This window comes from Clarias gariepinus, chromosome 6, assembly GCF_024256425.1.
Source record: "Clarias gariepinus isolate MV-2021 ecotype Netherlands chromosome 6, CGAR_prim_01v2, whole genome shotgun sequence".
Classification (NCBI taxonomy): Eukaryota; Metazoa; Chordata; class Actinopteri; order Siluriformes; family Clariidae; genus Clarias; species Clarias gariepinus.
In genome coordinates this window covers 13,675,440-13,693,546 of record NC_071105.1, presented here as the reverse complement: position 1 = coordinate 13,693,546, position 18,107 = coordinate 13,675,440, and the positions used below count along the sequence as shown (strand labels likewise).

The window sequence follows — 18,107 nt, the reverse complement described above, 5'->3', positions numbered from 1 at the left end:
TCCAGCAATAGGACAGAACTGGATTGGGGAGGAAGAATAAGACAATATATATTATATCTGTATACAGTGCCATTTAGAAATTTTTGTTAGACCATGTGGTTGGAAGGAAAAGCTGCAAGGATATAAAAAACATTTTTTAAAGAGGAGAAAAAAAAATTCTCTGATGAGGTATGCAATGATGCCCCCTGCAGGCAGCGTTTGGACCAGATGAGGGACATGTATGACCGTGCTGCAGAGGTTCCCATTGGTGCCACAGAGGAGTGTGACAGTGTACTGACGGGAGGAGACCCTTTCTATGACCGCTTCCCTTGGTTCCGCCTTGTTGGGAGGTGAGTAGTGCCATGGTACAACTTTACTGTAAAGCATGCAGTGTATGTACATCTCAGCCCAAGTCACAGACATGTACAGTACCACACATCCCTGTGTTCTTTCCTACTGGTCAAAAACCTTGAATTAGCTGTGAGACAGAAATGTGCAGAACCCCAAGGAATTTTGAGAAACACTTTGATCAGACACCAGCACCACTACTCATGCATCGAGTCAGTTATTTAACATGTGTGGAAGTATTATTGTGGGAAGATTTTTTCATGGAACCTTATATTATCATTTAAATTGATGATTTATCATAGCCGATAAAGTGATTATAATATTCCTTACACTGCAGTTTAAATATTAGGTGTGTATTCCCATAAAGAGCCAGTTCAGCCAGTTTAAGCAGTGATTGCTTTTCCAGAATAGGTAAAACTTGCTTTCGTTTCTTTTTCTGTATTGCCTCACTCAATAAACAGTTTTTAATTCAGATATTCGTCACAAAGTAAACGTGAAGTAAAAGTACATTTAAAAATTGCTATAAATGATTCAATAATTAGTTTTTTGTTAACCTAATGAGAAAACTTTGTAGTTAGAGTGAGAAACAGTTCCCAGTCTGGAACTGCTGACAGCTCCTTTGTGGGGTTAGAGGGATAGAAATATGACAGACAGCATCTTCCTTATCTTTGTCCATATTAAAGAGTTATGAAAAGCTCATTAAGAGGAATATACAGCAGTTCTGTTCTGCAAAGTGTGCTATTGGTAACCCTGTAGAAATGAAAAATTTGGATACTCAAAAACCAAGCAACTGAATCAGGTGACCCTTACGTGAACACTTACTAACAGGGTTACCATACTAACTGGGCTCCCATGTCTTTGGCTACACCAGCAACCTCCTATTCACCTCATGCCTTAGTGAGCAAGTAAAAGACCCCATGGCCTCCCCGACCACCTCTGACCCCACCGAGACCACTGAACCCACCGAGCTGATCCAGTCATGGCACTGCAGGGGGCTTGGGGCAGAGATGGACTGCTTCACAGATGAGCTCTTGTCGGATGACCTGTGTTCTGAGCTTGGCGAGGAAGATGATGACGACCATGACATTTATAAGGACGATGAGAAGGGGCTTTGCAGAACCTCCGACGAGGCGGAGGACCCGTTTTATGAGCGTGCTCCTTTGTTCAGTGTAGTGGGAAGGTTGGTGAGGTTTCAGGAGCATGCTGGGAAAGGAAACTAGCTCTTTCACACTGAGACACTGGACATCTTTTTCCCAGTACAGATACCCTACGTAACCTGTATTTGCAAACAGAGGATTGTAACACATACACAATAAAGTAAATGTACCACAGTGCTGGGATCAGAAATCTGATTGCTTATAAGATACAGATTATTTTTCTTTAACAGCATGACTTGATGATAAGGGTGTGATAAGTGGTACTGCTACTCTATGAAACATGCTGTAATAGGAAAATAATCAGCTTTAGGATTATAATGGCATTTAACCACTGAATTCCAAATTTTTTCCCCCACATCGACATGCCTTTATTTTATTTTCTACATAATAAACAACTCAGTGATATAAACCATATAATTCTTATACATTCACCACCCACTTTGTTAGGAAAACTGGAATGTTCACACAGTTACCTGATCAGCCAATCACGTAGCAGCAGTTCAAAGCAAAAAAAAAAATAACTGAAGAGTTACTTTACAACAGAATGAAGAAAAGGTTTGATCTCTGTGACTGATTGTTGGTACCAGATGCGTTGGTTTGAGTAGGTGAGAAACTGCTGATCTCCTGGGAATTTCACACACAACAATCTCTAGAGTTTACACAGAATGATACAATAAAAAAAATTGAGAGATCATCAGTTCTATGGGTGGAAACACCTTGTTGATGAGAGATGACCGAGGAAAATGATTGATTGATTTGAATTTCTAGTAAATACATAGTAAATCAAATAGTCATTCTTTACAATTGAGTGGAAAGCATCTCAGCACGGTCTCCAAGAGCAGAAGGCCACACCAGATTCCATTCTTTTTAGCCAAGAACCAGAAACCAGAAGAGTATATAATTTGCATAGACTCACCCAAATTGGTCAGTTAAAGCTAAAGCTAACAGTTCTTATCTGGGCTGACAGGAGTGGAACCTATTTTTATATGGTACAGTATGCATTCTGAGATGCTTTTCATGCTTTTAGGCGTATCATGGATATAAAGAGCACTTTTTTGAGTTATAAAGACTCCTTGTCTACTTAGACCAGACTGATCATTATCCTCTTGTCTTGTTCATTGACAAGTTTTTTCAGCCTGCAGACCCTCTGCTCACAGGATAGCCAGCAACTATATGCGTTTTATTACAATCACATCTTTTTCACCTTGAATTTGGTAGACATTTGGGGGCTTTAAACCTGTCTTCTCTCATTTCCATACATTATGACTTTCATCTAACCTATATCAATACATAGCTTTGGCATCCATGCTGAATAGATATTAGTAAATAAAGCTGGAATAATTTTTTTGTTGAGAAAATTGTATTTAAAATGTATCAGTAAACCCCAAAGATCAGCAGTGCATGGAATTTCTTTGGATGAATAAAGTGCATCATGCTAAAATCTGCACAGCAGGAACTAATAATATTTCATAGGTCCAGTTTTCCAGTCAGTGTTAATTTCGTGCATAGATTTCTTAGAAAGAAAAAGCAAATAAACTCAGATTTTCCTGTTGACAGCATGGATTTCAGATGGATGAGATCAACTAATATAGCCAGTCATTTGATAACTGGGTTCTGAAATATGGCCATAATTCAGGATGTCTCCCATATCTCAAGATGAAAGAGCTGGTTTCTAGAACAGCTGTCTCTTCAAGGCATGCCACAGCATTTAATTTTTATTTAATAATTTCAATTAGCTTTTTTTGTGAGGTTGGACACTGAGACCTTGGATTACTGGATTGGCTCACATGCATTTCTTTTCGTTTTTGAGGTCAGCTGCACTTGTCATGTCACACTTCTGTGAAAGTGAGAGTATTCTTATTGTTCATATTTAGAATGCAAACTAATCTCAGGGCTGGCAGTGTATGTTTCAACTAAAAAATGCTTGGTATTTTTTATTTGCCTTCCTAATCGTTGCATCATTTTTTGTGTATTTTTGTCCAGAGCCAGAGCATGCCTTTTTTAACCCTTGCCCACCACTACTTTTTGTTCAGAGCATGCCTTTTTGCACCTCACCAATCTTGCCTTTGTCGACCATTTCTTTCCCCTTAAATGTCTACCCTCCATGGGATAATGGGAACCCGGTTTTGACCATGCAAAGGTTTAAAAAAAATGCATTAAGGGTATCTTTTGTAGTTGTATGTACCATAGTGTAAATCAGAGCTCTTTTCTAAGGTTTAGCTGGCTTACAGCGAACGACCAGATTACTTTCCTAAGAAGCACCATACATACAAGCAGTTCCAAATTTGTGCACCCACTTGGAGACCAACGCTTAGAGTAGTACATTACCTTATCTATTCTGACCAATATGGTATGAAGAGCTTAGTGGTATTCCTTGCCTATGCTCCTAAACCACCAACCACCAAATGGTTTAAACCATAAAAAAGGCTCACATGCTTGTTTCAATAAAAGAAGGTTAAGCATTTGATTTGAGATCTCCACTGAGGGGCAGTCATATCAAGGGCCACTGCAGTCCCTGCTTGTTTGGTTGCTTTGCAGCTCTGTGTTGTGTTTGTCCATTGTATCGAAATGTCAGTCTTTGGTCACAAAAAAAAAAAAAGAAGAAATAAACCACACTCCTTGTTTACCCATCTTGTCTCATGTATCTTTTCTCCTTCAGGGCCTTTGTGTATCTGAGTAACCTGCTATACCCTGTGCCCCTGGTACATCGGGTAGCCATTGTCAGCGAGAAGGGAGAGGTCAAGGGGTTCCTGCGTGTAGCAGTGCAGGCAATATCAGGTAAGATTGGGACCCTAAATTTAGATTACAAAAAAAGGTCAAATTGATTACAAAAAGGCACTCCAGGTTTAGCAATACACTGGTTAAGTACATCAAGATGGTTTCTTATGATTTTGAACTAAATATGGGCCAATCTAATATTTTGTGAGTGATTGTAAGGTTGTATAGGTGTGGGGGTTGTCAAATCTAAAGGACAGGGTATGTGTGACTTCATGAAGAAGTGAAGTGAAGGCTCTCTGGTTTTTCCTCCAGCTGATGAGGAGGCACCGGATTATGGTTCAGGTGTGAGGCAGTCTGGAACTGCCAAGATCTCCTTTGAAGACCAGCAGTTTGAGAAGGTAAAACAACTCTCTACTTAGTGAGCTACTTAGTAAGTAACCACTGTTCTTATTGTGCTTTGCTAGAATGATGATATTTAGAAGTGCAGAATGAAGGTATGCAGGTCAGAACTGACAGGCTAGAATTCAGCTTAATTATGTGAGAAATAATTGATTGCTATGTTAGTAAATATGTTGGAGTACACGCAGTACTATGACCAGTGCAAAAAACCTAGACAAACAGACATTAAAAACTAGAACTTAAATATTAGAGATAATCAGGGTGAGAAGAGCCCCTGGTGAAGGTACATGATGTGCTCGGGATGATGGGTAGTGAAGTTCAGCAGCTCTTTGGTGCTACCCTGACAAAACCCTCATTTAAAGTGAGAGAGGTGGGCTTGGACAGTCATGCAAGATGGTTCTTTACTTAAAATGGCCCTTAGGCTGACCAGGTCTCTTGGAAGCTCTACCTCAAGCATAACTAGCAGGAGATGTCCATATCTTGTCCATAAGTTTATGTGACGTAGGGTGTGATATTCAAGGCAGACAGGGCAATGGCCACCTCGACACCAGTGGGGGAGCAAAATCCAAGTCAGATACGGACGGAGCAATGTCAAAAGGGGGAATGATATTTGCCGAAAAGAAAGAAAGGGGAGTGATGTCATCTGTAAGGCCAGACAGAGGAGTAAAGTTGTCAAAAAGCAAAGAGTCAGATCTGAACACAAAGACACTGAAGATCTACGATTTTCAGATGCTGATCGCAATTTCTTGGAGAACCATAGGAAATACTGGCTTTTGTTCTGATCAGGATAAGAGCGTACCCAGAGCATAAAATACTGTGTTAATGTGGCAAAGAAGTTATTCAAGAAGAAACAGACCTATAGTCTGTAAACTTTTGATTGATCCTATTTATCATCCATTCGGATTGTATACCAATTCCTCATTATTCCATAAACTACGGGATGAATATGCACATTGAATTATATTCTAATGCAAATAATTATCATGTGATATGATTCAAATTGTGTTGAAGAGAACACAAACATAAGCAAATTTTTCACTCTTTTCTACAGTTCCAATCAGAGTCTTGCCCAGTTGGTCTCTCCAGCAAAGGACTTTCTCAGGAGGAGTTGCGGATCGTGGAGGGTGAGGGACAAAATGCAGAGATGATGCCATCTGCCGATGAGGTTAATAACAACACCTGCGCAGGTAATAAATGAAGTAGCCGAGCACAATATATACTATTATATTTTATATTGTCAAATGCATTTACAAAAACCACAATAAATACGAATTAACAGCACCTCAGATTAGAGCCGTTATAAAGTCATCCAGAGCAGAAGTTCTAGACACATCTCAATATCAACAGTTTAGGAAGTTTATCAAGGAGATCATTGCATATTGGATGGATGCCTTCAGCATAAAAAGTGATGAAAATCTGTGGACATTAGGACAAAATTGTCTAAATAATCCAATCAGAAAGGGGCAGAAGCACACATTGCATAATTGAGTTTTAAAGTTAATATTAACTCTGTGAGTCTTTTATGCACAGACTTAACAGCCAAAGGTTTTTAATATTTTTAATACGATTCTCATTTAGAGTTCCATGATCTGAGAGAAAATGGGTCGCACTAAAATGTAGCTTTCCTTATGTAATTACTATTGTTTGGTCTGTGGTTATAAGAGTGATTAAACTACTGTATAATAAAACATACAGTAAGAAACTGGCTGAAGTAAAGGTTTCACTGTTTATAGTGTGGACTTTACTGTATATAGCCTTCTGAAACCTTGTTCATTTTATATTGTGCACTTAATAATGATTTTAGGCTCATATAGCATTTACATATACATATTATGTCTGTTTTACTAAAATAAATGAAGTTTGTAAATGTACTTAATTCTGTTTAATGGATTTGACCTAAACATATATTTTTTTTCAATTATTTACATATTTTGTTTTACTTATGTTTAACTTCACTTAAGTGGAAATTCTGCTCTTAATTTAAATATGGTGACACAAAAAATAAATAAATTTGCGTATGTACTGTACTGTAAATAATTTATGCTGCCTCATTATTTAATTATATGCTTTGTTAGCTGACCCAGAAGAACTAGACGGCAACATAAAAGATGGGGTTCTGGATGGAGCTTTGGACCATCTTAAGATAGGAGAGCTCTTTACATTCAGAGTAACTGTCCTCCAAGCATCCAGCATCTCCGCTGAGTATGCAGACATCTTCTGCCAGTTTAAGTATGTCCTTGTTTTCTCTCTAAAAAAAAAAACCTCTATTAATACTCTTTAATGATCTAGCTTGCTAATGGTGGTTATAGGAACTATATGGGTTTCTGACAGAATACATTTCATTAAAGTACAAATTAAATTTTCATTTTTCAGCTTTATCCACCGGCATGATGAGGCGTTTTCCACAGAGCCACTGAAAAACACCGGACGAGGTCCACCACTGGGATTCTATCATGTACAGAATGTAAGACTTATCAACACAAACTTGTATAATCATTTCATTTATCATCAAATATTTTGCATAAAGAGGACAACTTTGTGTATTTGGTCCTTTAGATTGCAGTGGAGGTCACTAAGTCTTTTGTGGAGTACATCAAGACACAGCCTATTGTGTTTGAAGTGTTTGGTCACTATCAGAAACAGCCTTTCCCTCCATTGTGCAAGGACTTAATGAGGTTAGTACATCATTTGTTTCAATATGTCCAGTCTTCTCCTTTTATTTCATGTCAATTTAAAGTTTTGTCTCTTCCATTAGTCCATTGCGTCCATGCAGAAGACAGTTCCCAAGAGTTATGCCTCTATCCAAACCAGGTGAGAGCAGCCATCAGTGTCTTATGAATATCATGTATGCTGTGTTCAAGCATTGTAAACTCCACAGCGCTATAAAATGTCAGCTTGTGTTCGGCTTTCAGTTTTGTATGTTGTATTTGTTGTCATGATTTTACTATACAGTAGCTTTAGTATTTTGGCAGTAGTTGTTTTGCTTTGTATGTCACTTTTGTTGCTTTGGGGTCCATGTTATATCAGTTGTGTATCATTTGGGGCGGGAATTCAGCTGCAGACAGCGATGCCCCGTCAGATCGAGAGAAGACATTGGAGCTGATTCGCTACCTGGTGCCTGATGTCTTCAACGGGGCGTTGGTGGACTCCATCTCAGGGCATGCTCTCAATGCAGCAGGGGTTGCAGCTTCCTTTCTTCTAGAGGGAGAGGGGCAAGCCATGCTGACAGCCCCACCCCTCTCTATCTGTTCAGTAATTAAAGCTCAGAAGCCGGGTTTGTAATGGTCACATTTGTATGAGGTCTGAGAGATCCCCTGAAACAAAGCTCTCATCTCATCTAATGCAGTTTGGGGCATTGTATCCTTAGAATGAGATTTACTCTGTAGTAATACAGAGCTGCTGTTATCAAAGATAAAGTGAAAATTTCAGATTTTTTGTTTGTTTCATTTAGTATTGCCAGCTGCATTTTTCAAAAGAATATATACGTATATAAGTTAAAATGTTTCTTATTGGCTAAAAAAACAATACGAATGACAAAATGCAGAGCTACATAGTTCAGTAGTAAAAGGTGGCCCCAAAACCCTTTTTCCTAATCAGTCTCCAAGCACTTGCACGAAACTCCAATCAGTGAATTACAAAAAATATTTTTAAATCACATGTCAATTCCACATTCCTATACTTTACTGCTATGGATTTGATGCAAAATGTCATTGAAAAAATAACTGCATGATTGAGAGAGCAATTTTTTTGTCTATGGGTTTTCCTCAGTCTTGTGAATAACTGGTGTGTTTTTCCAGCTCTTTCTCACTCCTGCATATTTATCAGACATACCGACTCTTCCACACACTTGTGGTTTAATATTGTGTCCTCTATTGGACCTGTGCTGCATGTATGAAATGTGTCATGTTTGGGATGAATGTGGGTTTGTTGCTACAATAGTCCATTAACATTTGCTATTCATTTTCATTCTATTTTAAATATAATAATTATAAAAACATATGATTAAATCAAATAATTTTAGCAAGTTTTGAGTCTTGCATAACGGTTCAATCATATGAAATCTATTTTAAATACAAGGGGCATTTAAGTCAAATCTGGACTTTTTATATGCGGGATAGCAGAGCAGTTAGAGAAAAACTGCCTTCAATTCTCTAATCCCCTGCTACACTAATGCATTTATCCTAGCGTTTCACTACTGCTTGAATACCATAAAGCAAGAAAGATTTCTTAGTACGCCAAAACCATGATTGAACTGCCTGCTTCATATCTAAAATGCTGGCCTGCCGCTCCATTAATGGCCTATACAGTACATGCGTAAATGGCTTGGAGCGAGGTCAGAACTATACAGGGGATGTACAGTAGCAGTAACTCCCAGTTAAGTTTCTGTAATGTACAAGTGGTATTTGTGAATGATTGTGTGTACAGTCAGATTCCCACAGACAGATGCATCTATTCTGTAAGTTGGTGACAAATTATCTGTCGATTTTCATGGATCAGGGGTTCCACTCACTGAATGTACATGGGAACGACTGCAGTGTGCTTTAAGCCAACTCAGCAGGGATCGTCATTCACGGATGTAAAGCCGTCTTTAAAACCTTTGCACCATTCAAATGTTTTACTGCAGCAAAGAGTCTCATCACCGTACTGTGCTCGAAGTCATCTGTAAATGTCAGTCGGTTTTATGTCTTCATTCATGAGAATGTTCATCACAAATCCTGTTTTGACTTGACACCCCCTTGTATGTAGGTTCGTACAAAAATCTAAAAATCATCATTCAATGAATACTGCAGATGTGAATGGATCACTGTTATTCAGATAACTTTTCAGTCATTAAATCACAGAATTTGCCCCTCTTCTGGACCCTCCATTTTCTAACTATGTTTGACTTCCTGGCCCCATTTCTTCCAATTACATTGTTAAATTTCTTTCCTTTTACTTTCTTCTCTTAAACAGATTACTCTTTTCCAGCCTGTGAGTGAATAAAATTCCTTACACACACTAATAGATCTCCCTAAAATTTCCCACACTCTTTTTTCCCTTTTTTTTAGTACCTGCTACTAAGCTGACGACTCTCACACGTCCCACAGCCGGACCCTGCCACTGTAAATACGACCTAATGGTATTTTTTGAGATCTGTGAGCTGGAGGCCAATGGAGAGTGAGTTTGTTTAATGTCTTGATCTCATTAATGTTTGTGAGTCTACAGGTATAAAATAAATAGGAGATAATTGTACTCATTGGTATATAGGGCATTGTGAAACATTGCTAAAATTAAGCTGGAGGCCTAAGATTAATGCTAAAGTTAAGATACATTTTACATGCTTACACCTGATTCCACCTGTTTAATGAATAGTTTTTTGCTTTCAATAGGCTATCAGGTGTAGCTAGTATCTAGCTGATACTGATTGTGATTGGCATTTGTCAAGATACATGTGTTCATAAGAAGAAAATCAGTGTTACCGAAATTGTGAAATTCTGATGGGAGGGTTGAGTTTGGTTTGTTCTGTGAAACAATTTACTCAGAGTTTTACCCAAAGACTGATAAATATTACAGTAATTCTGTGATGGAACAACTGCTTGCAAATTTATGTTTTTTTATTTTATTATATATAGCTACATCCCTGCTGTAGTGGACCACAGAGGTGGAATGCCCTGTCAGGGCACTTTCCTGTTACACCAGGTAGGCTTATCTTACTGATCCGGATCACGTCACACCCACTTATGTCCACACATACTGTATCAACTAGCATACCTTAACTATGTCTTCAAGCATGCTTATTAAACTAGACAATTCTTTGTTCTCACAGGGAATCCAAAGAAGAGTTACAGTGACTATAGTGCACGAGACAGGGGGTGACATTAATTGGAAAGAGGTTCATGAGCTGGTTGTAGGTGAGTTAGCTTCTTGTTCTTTCCCAAATCCTGTAATTTAAAAGTGAAAATTAGAGTAAGATTTAAAAAAATACATGACGGCATCTGTTTAAACATCTGTATGTGTTCTAGGCCGCATTCGAAACACTCCAGAAGCAGACGAAACCATCATAGACCCCAACATTCTGTCCCTTAACATCCTGTCTACTGGATACATACAGCCATCTGCAGATGATAGGCAGGTTTCTAAATCATTATATTATAAAAAATAATCTGAATTAATAGTTGTTTTAAATGCTATAATACTAAGGCCTGACATTACAAAGAAGTTAAAGAAGTAAAAAGAAGTAAAAGGAAACCCATTTTTTCCTTACTCACTTTTCACTACTTACATGTTTTAGTTCCAATTATATATATAATCTTGTAAAGTTTATTTACTGTAATCCTAGGTTATGCAAACCATAGATAGACATTTTCATAGGTGAAAATATTTATATTATATAAATGTATATTATATAAATATTATCTATACATATGTAGCATTTGCAAGAGCATTTGCAAAGCCCATGATGAAACCGGCTCTCATGAAGACCATCCCAGAAAAGCAAGACCAAAACTTGAGGACGAGTTCATTTAGAGGAGTTACCAGCCTCAAAAATCACCAATTAACAGCACCTCGGGTTAGAGTCGTTATAAAGGTTTACAGATCAGGAGTAACAGATACGTCTCAACATTAACTGTTAAAAGGACATTATTGCATATTGTATTATTAGGCGCCTTTAGCATTGCTAAGGCAAAGGCAAGGCAAGGCAAGAAAAAAAAAATCAGGAAGGATCATGGAGTTAGAAAATGATCCTAATCTTTTGAGATATATATAAATATATATATATATTTTTCTGGGATTCTGTTGGTTATTCACATTTACGTTTACTGGCTGTTTTCTTGAAATGTGTCATTTTATTCACCCTTCAAAGGAGGTGTAAAAAGCCATAAAGAAAGCATTCATAGTAATTTACTTCATCATTCTGAGTAGCAAGAAGGTTGAATGGGAGTTTTATTTTTATGCAGTCCTCTAAAGTAAATGGGATGTACTGTAGCACACCTTGAGCATTCATTTAACCTTAAACTTGCTGACAATCCAGATGCACAGAATTATATCCAAGTTATAAACCACCAAGCACGTCAGACCTTTTCTTAAGTCCTTTTCTTAAGCTCAGCAGATTTTTCATTTATGACAAGCTACATATTTTGCAGCTCTTTAATTCTTGTCGGTTCTGCCTTTGCATCTTATCTCATATAAGCAGCCAGAGTGCTGACATGCGGTTCAGTTCAAAACGTAAAAGAGATCACATCAAAAGCAAAGTTTTTTCCCTGAGATAGAAATGATGCAGCAATAGTTGTGTTTCCGGGATCCTGAAAATTCCTAAGAGGCCTGACTCAGGGGGGTACTTCTGAATCAAACCGCACTGGCAATAGTGCCAACTGTAGTTGGAGAGGAAAGACTCTAACTAGAAAGCATTTGCTTTTTATGTTCTTCTGCATGGCAGTGATGTCTGACAGCTGGAGCTGACATGGCCAGCCTGTGAGATGTCACACAGATTTATTAGGATGTTAAGATGTCAGCATTTCCAGAATTACAAACACACACTCCTGTCCCAAAGCCCACATAATGTTAAATATGGATTAAGGGAATGGCGGTGTCACTATTGCATGAATTGCTTGTTATTACTTTATTAAGAGGGTACCCACACAGGGACGTATAAGTTTAATAAGCATGAAAAGATACTTTATTTAACTTTACTCTGGAGACACTAACTTGTTCACCTTGACCCCTCCCCTGTTTCGCAACTGGTAGCTTGACCAAACCCCCACTCCCACAACTCCCTATACAAATTCGGCACCTCACAGGTTTTAACACATCTATAAATAATAAACTATTGATTTATAAACTGTATTCACACAATGCTTCTAAATGTGTTATGAAGGCTGAATACATATCATTCAAATTAGGTGCTACCCTTTTATTTCTATTTTAATGCTTATTTGTATCCAGAATGTGGTTCTCTCATTCTAGTTGAAGAATGTCACATGCTTAAATGAAACAAAAGTCTAGTCCTTTTGATTTGGACTTTTAATCCTCAATTAACTATAAAATACAGTGACAGTTCTCTAGTTCACCTCCTTGCTGGCTGTGTGACTTTGTGTCCATTATCCATCTGTCCATTCATTCATCAACTCTATCCTTTCTGCCTCATTTTTTCTCCACCACTCAGACACTACTAACACTGACCACTCTAAGGATAGAGAGCCAGACATCTCTATTGAAACTACTGTACTGCATGGTTGTGATCTGCATGGAGCACTTTACACATTCTTGTTCAAATCCTATAGATGTTAAGTGTGTATTTCATTCATTACTAACAATACAACGCCAATAACATAACAATCCTAAATAAATAAATTCTAACATTTGGTAGAAACTTGTTTATAACCTACTTGCATTGATTTTATTGTAACTCATAGCATGATGCGCACTCCAGTTGATGTGACCACTTATCATATCAGAGTACAATGCACCGTACATCATTAGCTTTCACTCCACCATTACTTAAAGAAGCATCATATAAACTGTAACATAACTGTAATTGACATTATTTAATGTAATTTGCTGTGATATTTTTAGATTTTTTAATGCAGAGGTAATTCACTCCTTTACATAAAGAAGAAAAGCATTTAAAAATGTGCTGTTATAGAAATGCAATCAAAAACAGAGTGGTGTGATCAGGCTTGATGTAATATTGATTATTTTTCTATAATGGCATGTGCCAAAACATATAATGCCTCTTTATACTACAGTCATTTGTCGAGGAATGTTTAATTTTAAGGTATTTTAATGTATAAATATACAACATGTCAAATGTTCCACCATTTATAGTTCAATTTAATGTTATCATGTTTAGACATGTGTAAAAGTTAGTGCCCCTTCTTTAAATTCTGTTTTTTTGTGTGTAAAAGCATAATAAAAACCATCTGATCATAGCATTTCTTAGTATTAGGCAAATACAACCTCAGATGAACAACAACTTAAGACAACAAGTCAAAAAAATGCGGGCAATAATAAGTATCCCTTTACTGCTTTTACATGATTTAAAAGCACAAGTTGCAGCCAGGTGCTGCTAATCATCAGCCCTTGTTTAATTGAGCAGGTGTGCAAGCGTCTACAGTATAAAATCAAAAGTTTGGTGAAAACCAAACAGTATTTCCGCAGCAACAGCTCATACTCATTGTCAAGCTTGATGGTGGAGGGTTGATGATTGGTGATGATGGATGGGGTGATTGATTTGGCAGCCACAGGATCTGGGCACCTTGCAGTCAACCATGAAATTCTCTGTTTACCAGAGTATTTTTTTTTGGGGGGGGGGGGGGAAGGGGGGGGGGGGGGGTTGGACACGACTAAATTTCTCCCTAATTAAATCATGACCAATTCCTTCCCGTCACTAGGGGGCTCTACAATAAGGCTACTACTACCACTCAGTCAGGAGGGCTGCAGCCTTCTTTTCTTTGCAGAGTGTTGACCACATGACGCCAGCCGACCGCATCTTTTTGGACTGCTCACTTGTGCACGATTGGGGTGGCGTAACATACGACACTCTCCGCTCCTTCCGCTTGCGTGAGCTCACAGACGTCCCTGATTGGCTATAGAGCCATAATTAATGTGAGAGCACTAAGTACTTCTCATCTGATCGAACTCGCGATCTCCGAATGATAGGGCGAGCACTTTACCACTGCGTCACTTGGAGGCCTTATTACCAGAGTATTCTAGTGGGAAATGTGAAGCCATTTGTCTGGCAGTTAAAGCTTGATCAAAATATAGTCATGCAACAGGACAATGATCTAAAGCACACCAGAAATTTTTACATCAGAATGGAAAAATGAAAGAATCAGGGTTTTTGGAATGGCCTAGTCAAAGTTCAGATCCCAACCCAAACAAAATGCTGTGATATAACCTTAACAGAGCTGTGTATAAGCGAATGCCCAAAACCCTCAATGAACCGAAGCAATGTTAAACTAATAAAGTCATACAGGAAACGATTACTTCAAGTTACAGTATTGCTGCTAAAGGCGGATCTACAAGCTGTTGAATCATGGTGGTCCTTAGTATTGCCTGCATGATTTTTTTTTCTTTTTGACTTCATATTTGTTAAAAGAAATAGTGGCACTGTAAAAAGAAAAAGTCATATGATGTTGCTTGTCTGAGGTTCGATTTGCCTAATACGAGATCCGCTATGGTCAGGTAATTTGTTTTCTTATTTTACCCAATGAGGGGTGGATGGGTTACACAACAGGGGGTACTGACTTTTACACATGACTGTACATTATAGCACCTCATGATCAGCCCCCTTTCTTTTTCTCTTTTAATGGTAATAAGATTTAAAAAAAAAAACAACCAACCAAAGAAAACTCATAGCGTGTCATATTACAGAGAAAGTGTAAAATTCTGTGTCCTTAGGACTCACTTATAAAGTAGAATTTACTCACTATTAGAAAGCGCTGAACCTGGAGTCTTCTTACATAAAGCTTCCATAACATAACATTATGACCACCTGCCTACTATTGAGTAGGTCCCCCTTTTGCCACACTAACAGTGATGCACTGTGTGTTCTGACACCTTTCTATCACAACAGCTCGACCCTTTTTATCTCTTCGATCTACACTATCTTTGCTCCCCATGTGCATCAGCAAGCCATGGCCACCCCTGATCCCTCACCAGTTCAATGGTTTCCCTTCTATGGATCACTTTTAGTGTGTCTTGACCACTGCAGATCAGGAAGATCTCGCAAGAACTGCAGTGTTGGAGTTGCTCTGATCCAGTCCTTCAGCCATCACAATTTAGCCCTTGTCAAAGTCACTCAAATCCTCATGCTTGCCCATTTTTTTTTTTATTCCAACACACCAATACCAGGAAAATGGGTTAACTTGCTGCCTAATATATCTCACCCACTTCCAGCCAAAACTGTAATAAGATATTGAAACTGTAGCTACTGTGAGAAAGACCACATTGTAATGGCTAGACAACTCCAAAACTGCAGTTCTTATGGGATGTTCCCAAGCTGCAGTGGTCAGAACATACTGTACCAAAAGTGATCCAAGAAAGGAAAATCAGTGTACTGGCAGCAGGGTCATGGGGTGCCAAAGTTTACTGATGCACATGGGGAGTAAAGGCTTCTATTCTGCTATCAATAAACGAGTACTACTCGGGCTGAAGTTGTAAAAAAAGATTAATGCTGGTTCCAATAGAAAGGTGTCAGAACACAGAGGTCATGAGAGGTAAAAAGGGGACCTACTCAATGTTAGGCAGGTGATCGTAAGGTTATGGCTGATCAGTGTATGCTCTGTTATGACAGTTCATTATTAGCCATAGAATGTGCAGAGCCCCTTATGTTAATTAGCTGTTAATATAGAAATTATAATGCATTAAAACAAACAGATTAGTAGAAACTTAAATAGGAATCAATATCAGAGCTAGAAAAAAGTGGGAAAAAGGTATTTCTGATCAACAGTATTTTAAGGAAAAGCAGCCCTTTGATCTCTTTGTCGATTAAGTAAATATGTCTTAAAAAATATATATTTTCGGTTTAACCAACTTAATCTCCTAGTTCTTTTTCCATGCAGTCACAGTTTCCTGTCTTTCAGTGTAATCTTTACATCAAGCATAATCTCAAAGCCTACAGCCAAAGGAGTAACCCAGAAGACAGAACCAGGCACTAAAGCTGAGGCTTAGCCATTTGTGCTCACTGTACTGTTTGGTTAAGTGAACCTTTATCAAGATGGCCGCTATAACCGCATCCTTACAATCGGTTAACCATCAAACAAAAAACCTCCACCAATAACATCATGGATGATGCTTGCTCTGACTCCTCTGGCCTTAAGTCCACTAACAGAATGTTGTTTTGTGTTTTTGCAGACAGTTTCTTGATTCGGACATGCCTAGGTATATTGTTTTTCCAGTCCCTATCCTCTCATTCTCTTTCTTCCATACATGTTTTACAGTAAATAACTTTTGCATCATTGCATCACTTTCCATTGTACTTTGTGTTTTTTTTTCTTTTCTTACATTTTCACTCATGTCATGCTTTTTATATCTCCAGGCTTCTTTTTGTTCCTCCCCATTTTCTTTCTAAGCCTATGGAAATGTTTTTGTGTGGGTATGGTCTCAATATAAATATATAATATTGAGACAATATATATATATATATGTCATTTATATGTTAAGTTGGCTGTGGAATGCATGGCTTGGTTTGTATGGGCTGCGTCTTATCTAAATCTTTGCAGGAGGTGTGGTAGAGATCTTTTTTTTCTTGTATGTTTACATCTAACACAGCTCTTATTCGATTTTATGTACGAAATTATCGCTTTCCACACAGACTATTAAAACAAAGTCATCACATGGATTACAGTTTTAAATGCTGTTTTTTTTGTTATCTGTGTCATTTTGTAATGAGTCCCTGTTTCTTCACAGATCCCCCAATGTAAAAATTACCGTACTGTACTGGTATCTAGAATACATCTCTAGGATAGTGATTTATGATTTAATTAAGGCCGTAACACAGCACTGATAGATTGTCAAAGCTGTGCTGTAAAAAATGGGTGCTGCTCTGTGGTGCAGTGATTGAGAATCGGACCTCACACACTGCAGGCTTTTCATGACTCCAGTATGCAGTTCTTCTTTAAATATGGCTCCACTAGTACTGACCACTAGTGGGCAGCGTTGTGCAAGTTTAGAAAGGCTCCTTTTACACAGTCTATACTCTATCAGCACCTTTCCTTATTAAACTTGAGTATTTGGCATGGTGGTACAGCTCAGACCCAAGCTTGGGTAACCACTGCAGGTTTTTATATATACTCCACATGCCCATATAGTTTTTTCCTAGCAGGTCATTCCACCTTCCTAAAACATGCCAGTAGGTTAATTAGCTATACGTTTTTGTGTGTACAGAGTCAAGTGCAAGGAGTGTGTTATTATATCATAAACGTCTTCCCATAGTTTCCCCCAGATCCACTGTGATATTGACCAGGATGAAGCATTTAATAACAAAGAATGAATGCATGAGTTTGTCTGCATCAACCTGTTCAGTCATTTAATGTGAGCAAATAAACAAGACATCATGGAAATAGATCAAAACAAGTGTAATTTCCAGTCCAAGCCCAGTGCATGGCACTCATCATTGGTGAAGGTGGGTAGTAAAAACCCAACAGGGCTTGTAAGAAGTGCCATAGTACATGACTCTGGCAACAGCACAGAGGCAATGTTTATACACACTGTCACACACATCAAACGCTGACTTTAAATGTTAGCAGCATCAGAAACCTGCAGCAGAACCTGGCAGAGGGCGAGCCTTGTAGAGCCAGGACACTAAAAGCTAATCCATGGAACCATTACCTCAATGGTAGCAATTTCATAGCTAACTCACTCCTGTGCACTGAACACTTCTCAAATCTCATTTAGGCCCATGACACAAGTGGAGCCAAAGCGTGTAAAAAAGATGGTTTCCTTGCATGCCCTGCCAAGAGCATGACTTAAAGGCTGGAAGGCCTGATATGAGGGGATAAAGTGAAGTGTTGAGCAAGAAGTATA

At 38.3% G+C, this 18,107-nt stretch overlaps 1 protein-coding gene across 19 annotated transcripts in view; it reads left to right on the top strand.

The window, feature by feature from the left end:
• The window catches only part of kif1aa (kinesin family member 1Aa), a 75,282-nt gene that overhangs the window by 30,515 nt on the left and 26,660 nt on the right, over nucleotides 1–18,107 (top strand). For 4 of the 19 annotated variants that reach the window (XM_053498043.1, XM_053498040.1, XM_053498042.1 and 1 more), the window contains 14 exons: nucleotides 192–329; nucleotides 1,199–1,507; nucleotides 4,144–4,262; nucleotides 4,494–4,600; nucleotides 5,653–5,788; nucleotides 6,677–6,830; nucleotides 6,975–7,065; nucleotides 7,158–7,276; nucleotides 7,357–7,412; nucleotides 9,650–9,758; nucleotides 10,214–10,280; nucleotides 10,408–10,492; nucleotides 10,604–10,713; nucleotides 16,441–16,463. In XM_053498043.1, coding sequence (XP_053354018.1) covers nucleotides 192–329; nucleotides 1,199–1,507; nucleotides 4,144–4,262; nucleotides 4,494–4,600; nucleotides 5,653–5,788; nucleotides 6,677–6,830; nucleotides 6,975–7,065; nucleotides 7,158–7,276; nucleotides 7,357–7,412; nucleotides 9,650–9,758; nucleotides 10,214–10,280; nucleotides 10,408–10,492; nucleotides 10,604–10,713; nucleotides 16,441–16,463 — 1,623 coding nt within the window. The remainder of the gene's footprint in view (nucleotides 1–191; nucleotides 330–1,198; nucleotides 1,508–4,143; nucleotides 4,263–4,493; nucleotides 4,601–5,652; nucleotides 5,789–6,676; nucleotides 6,831–6,974; nucleotides 7,066–7,157; nucleotides 7,277–7,356; nucleotides 7,413–9,649; nucleotides 9,759–10,213; nucleotides 10,281–10,407; nucleotides 10,493–10,603; nucleotides 10,714–16,440; nucleotides 16,464–18,107) is intronic. The other 15 variants (XM_053498054.1, XM_053498050.1, XM_053498038.1 and 12 more) reach the window with 7 other exon arrangements.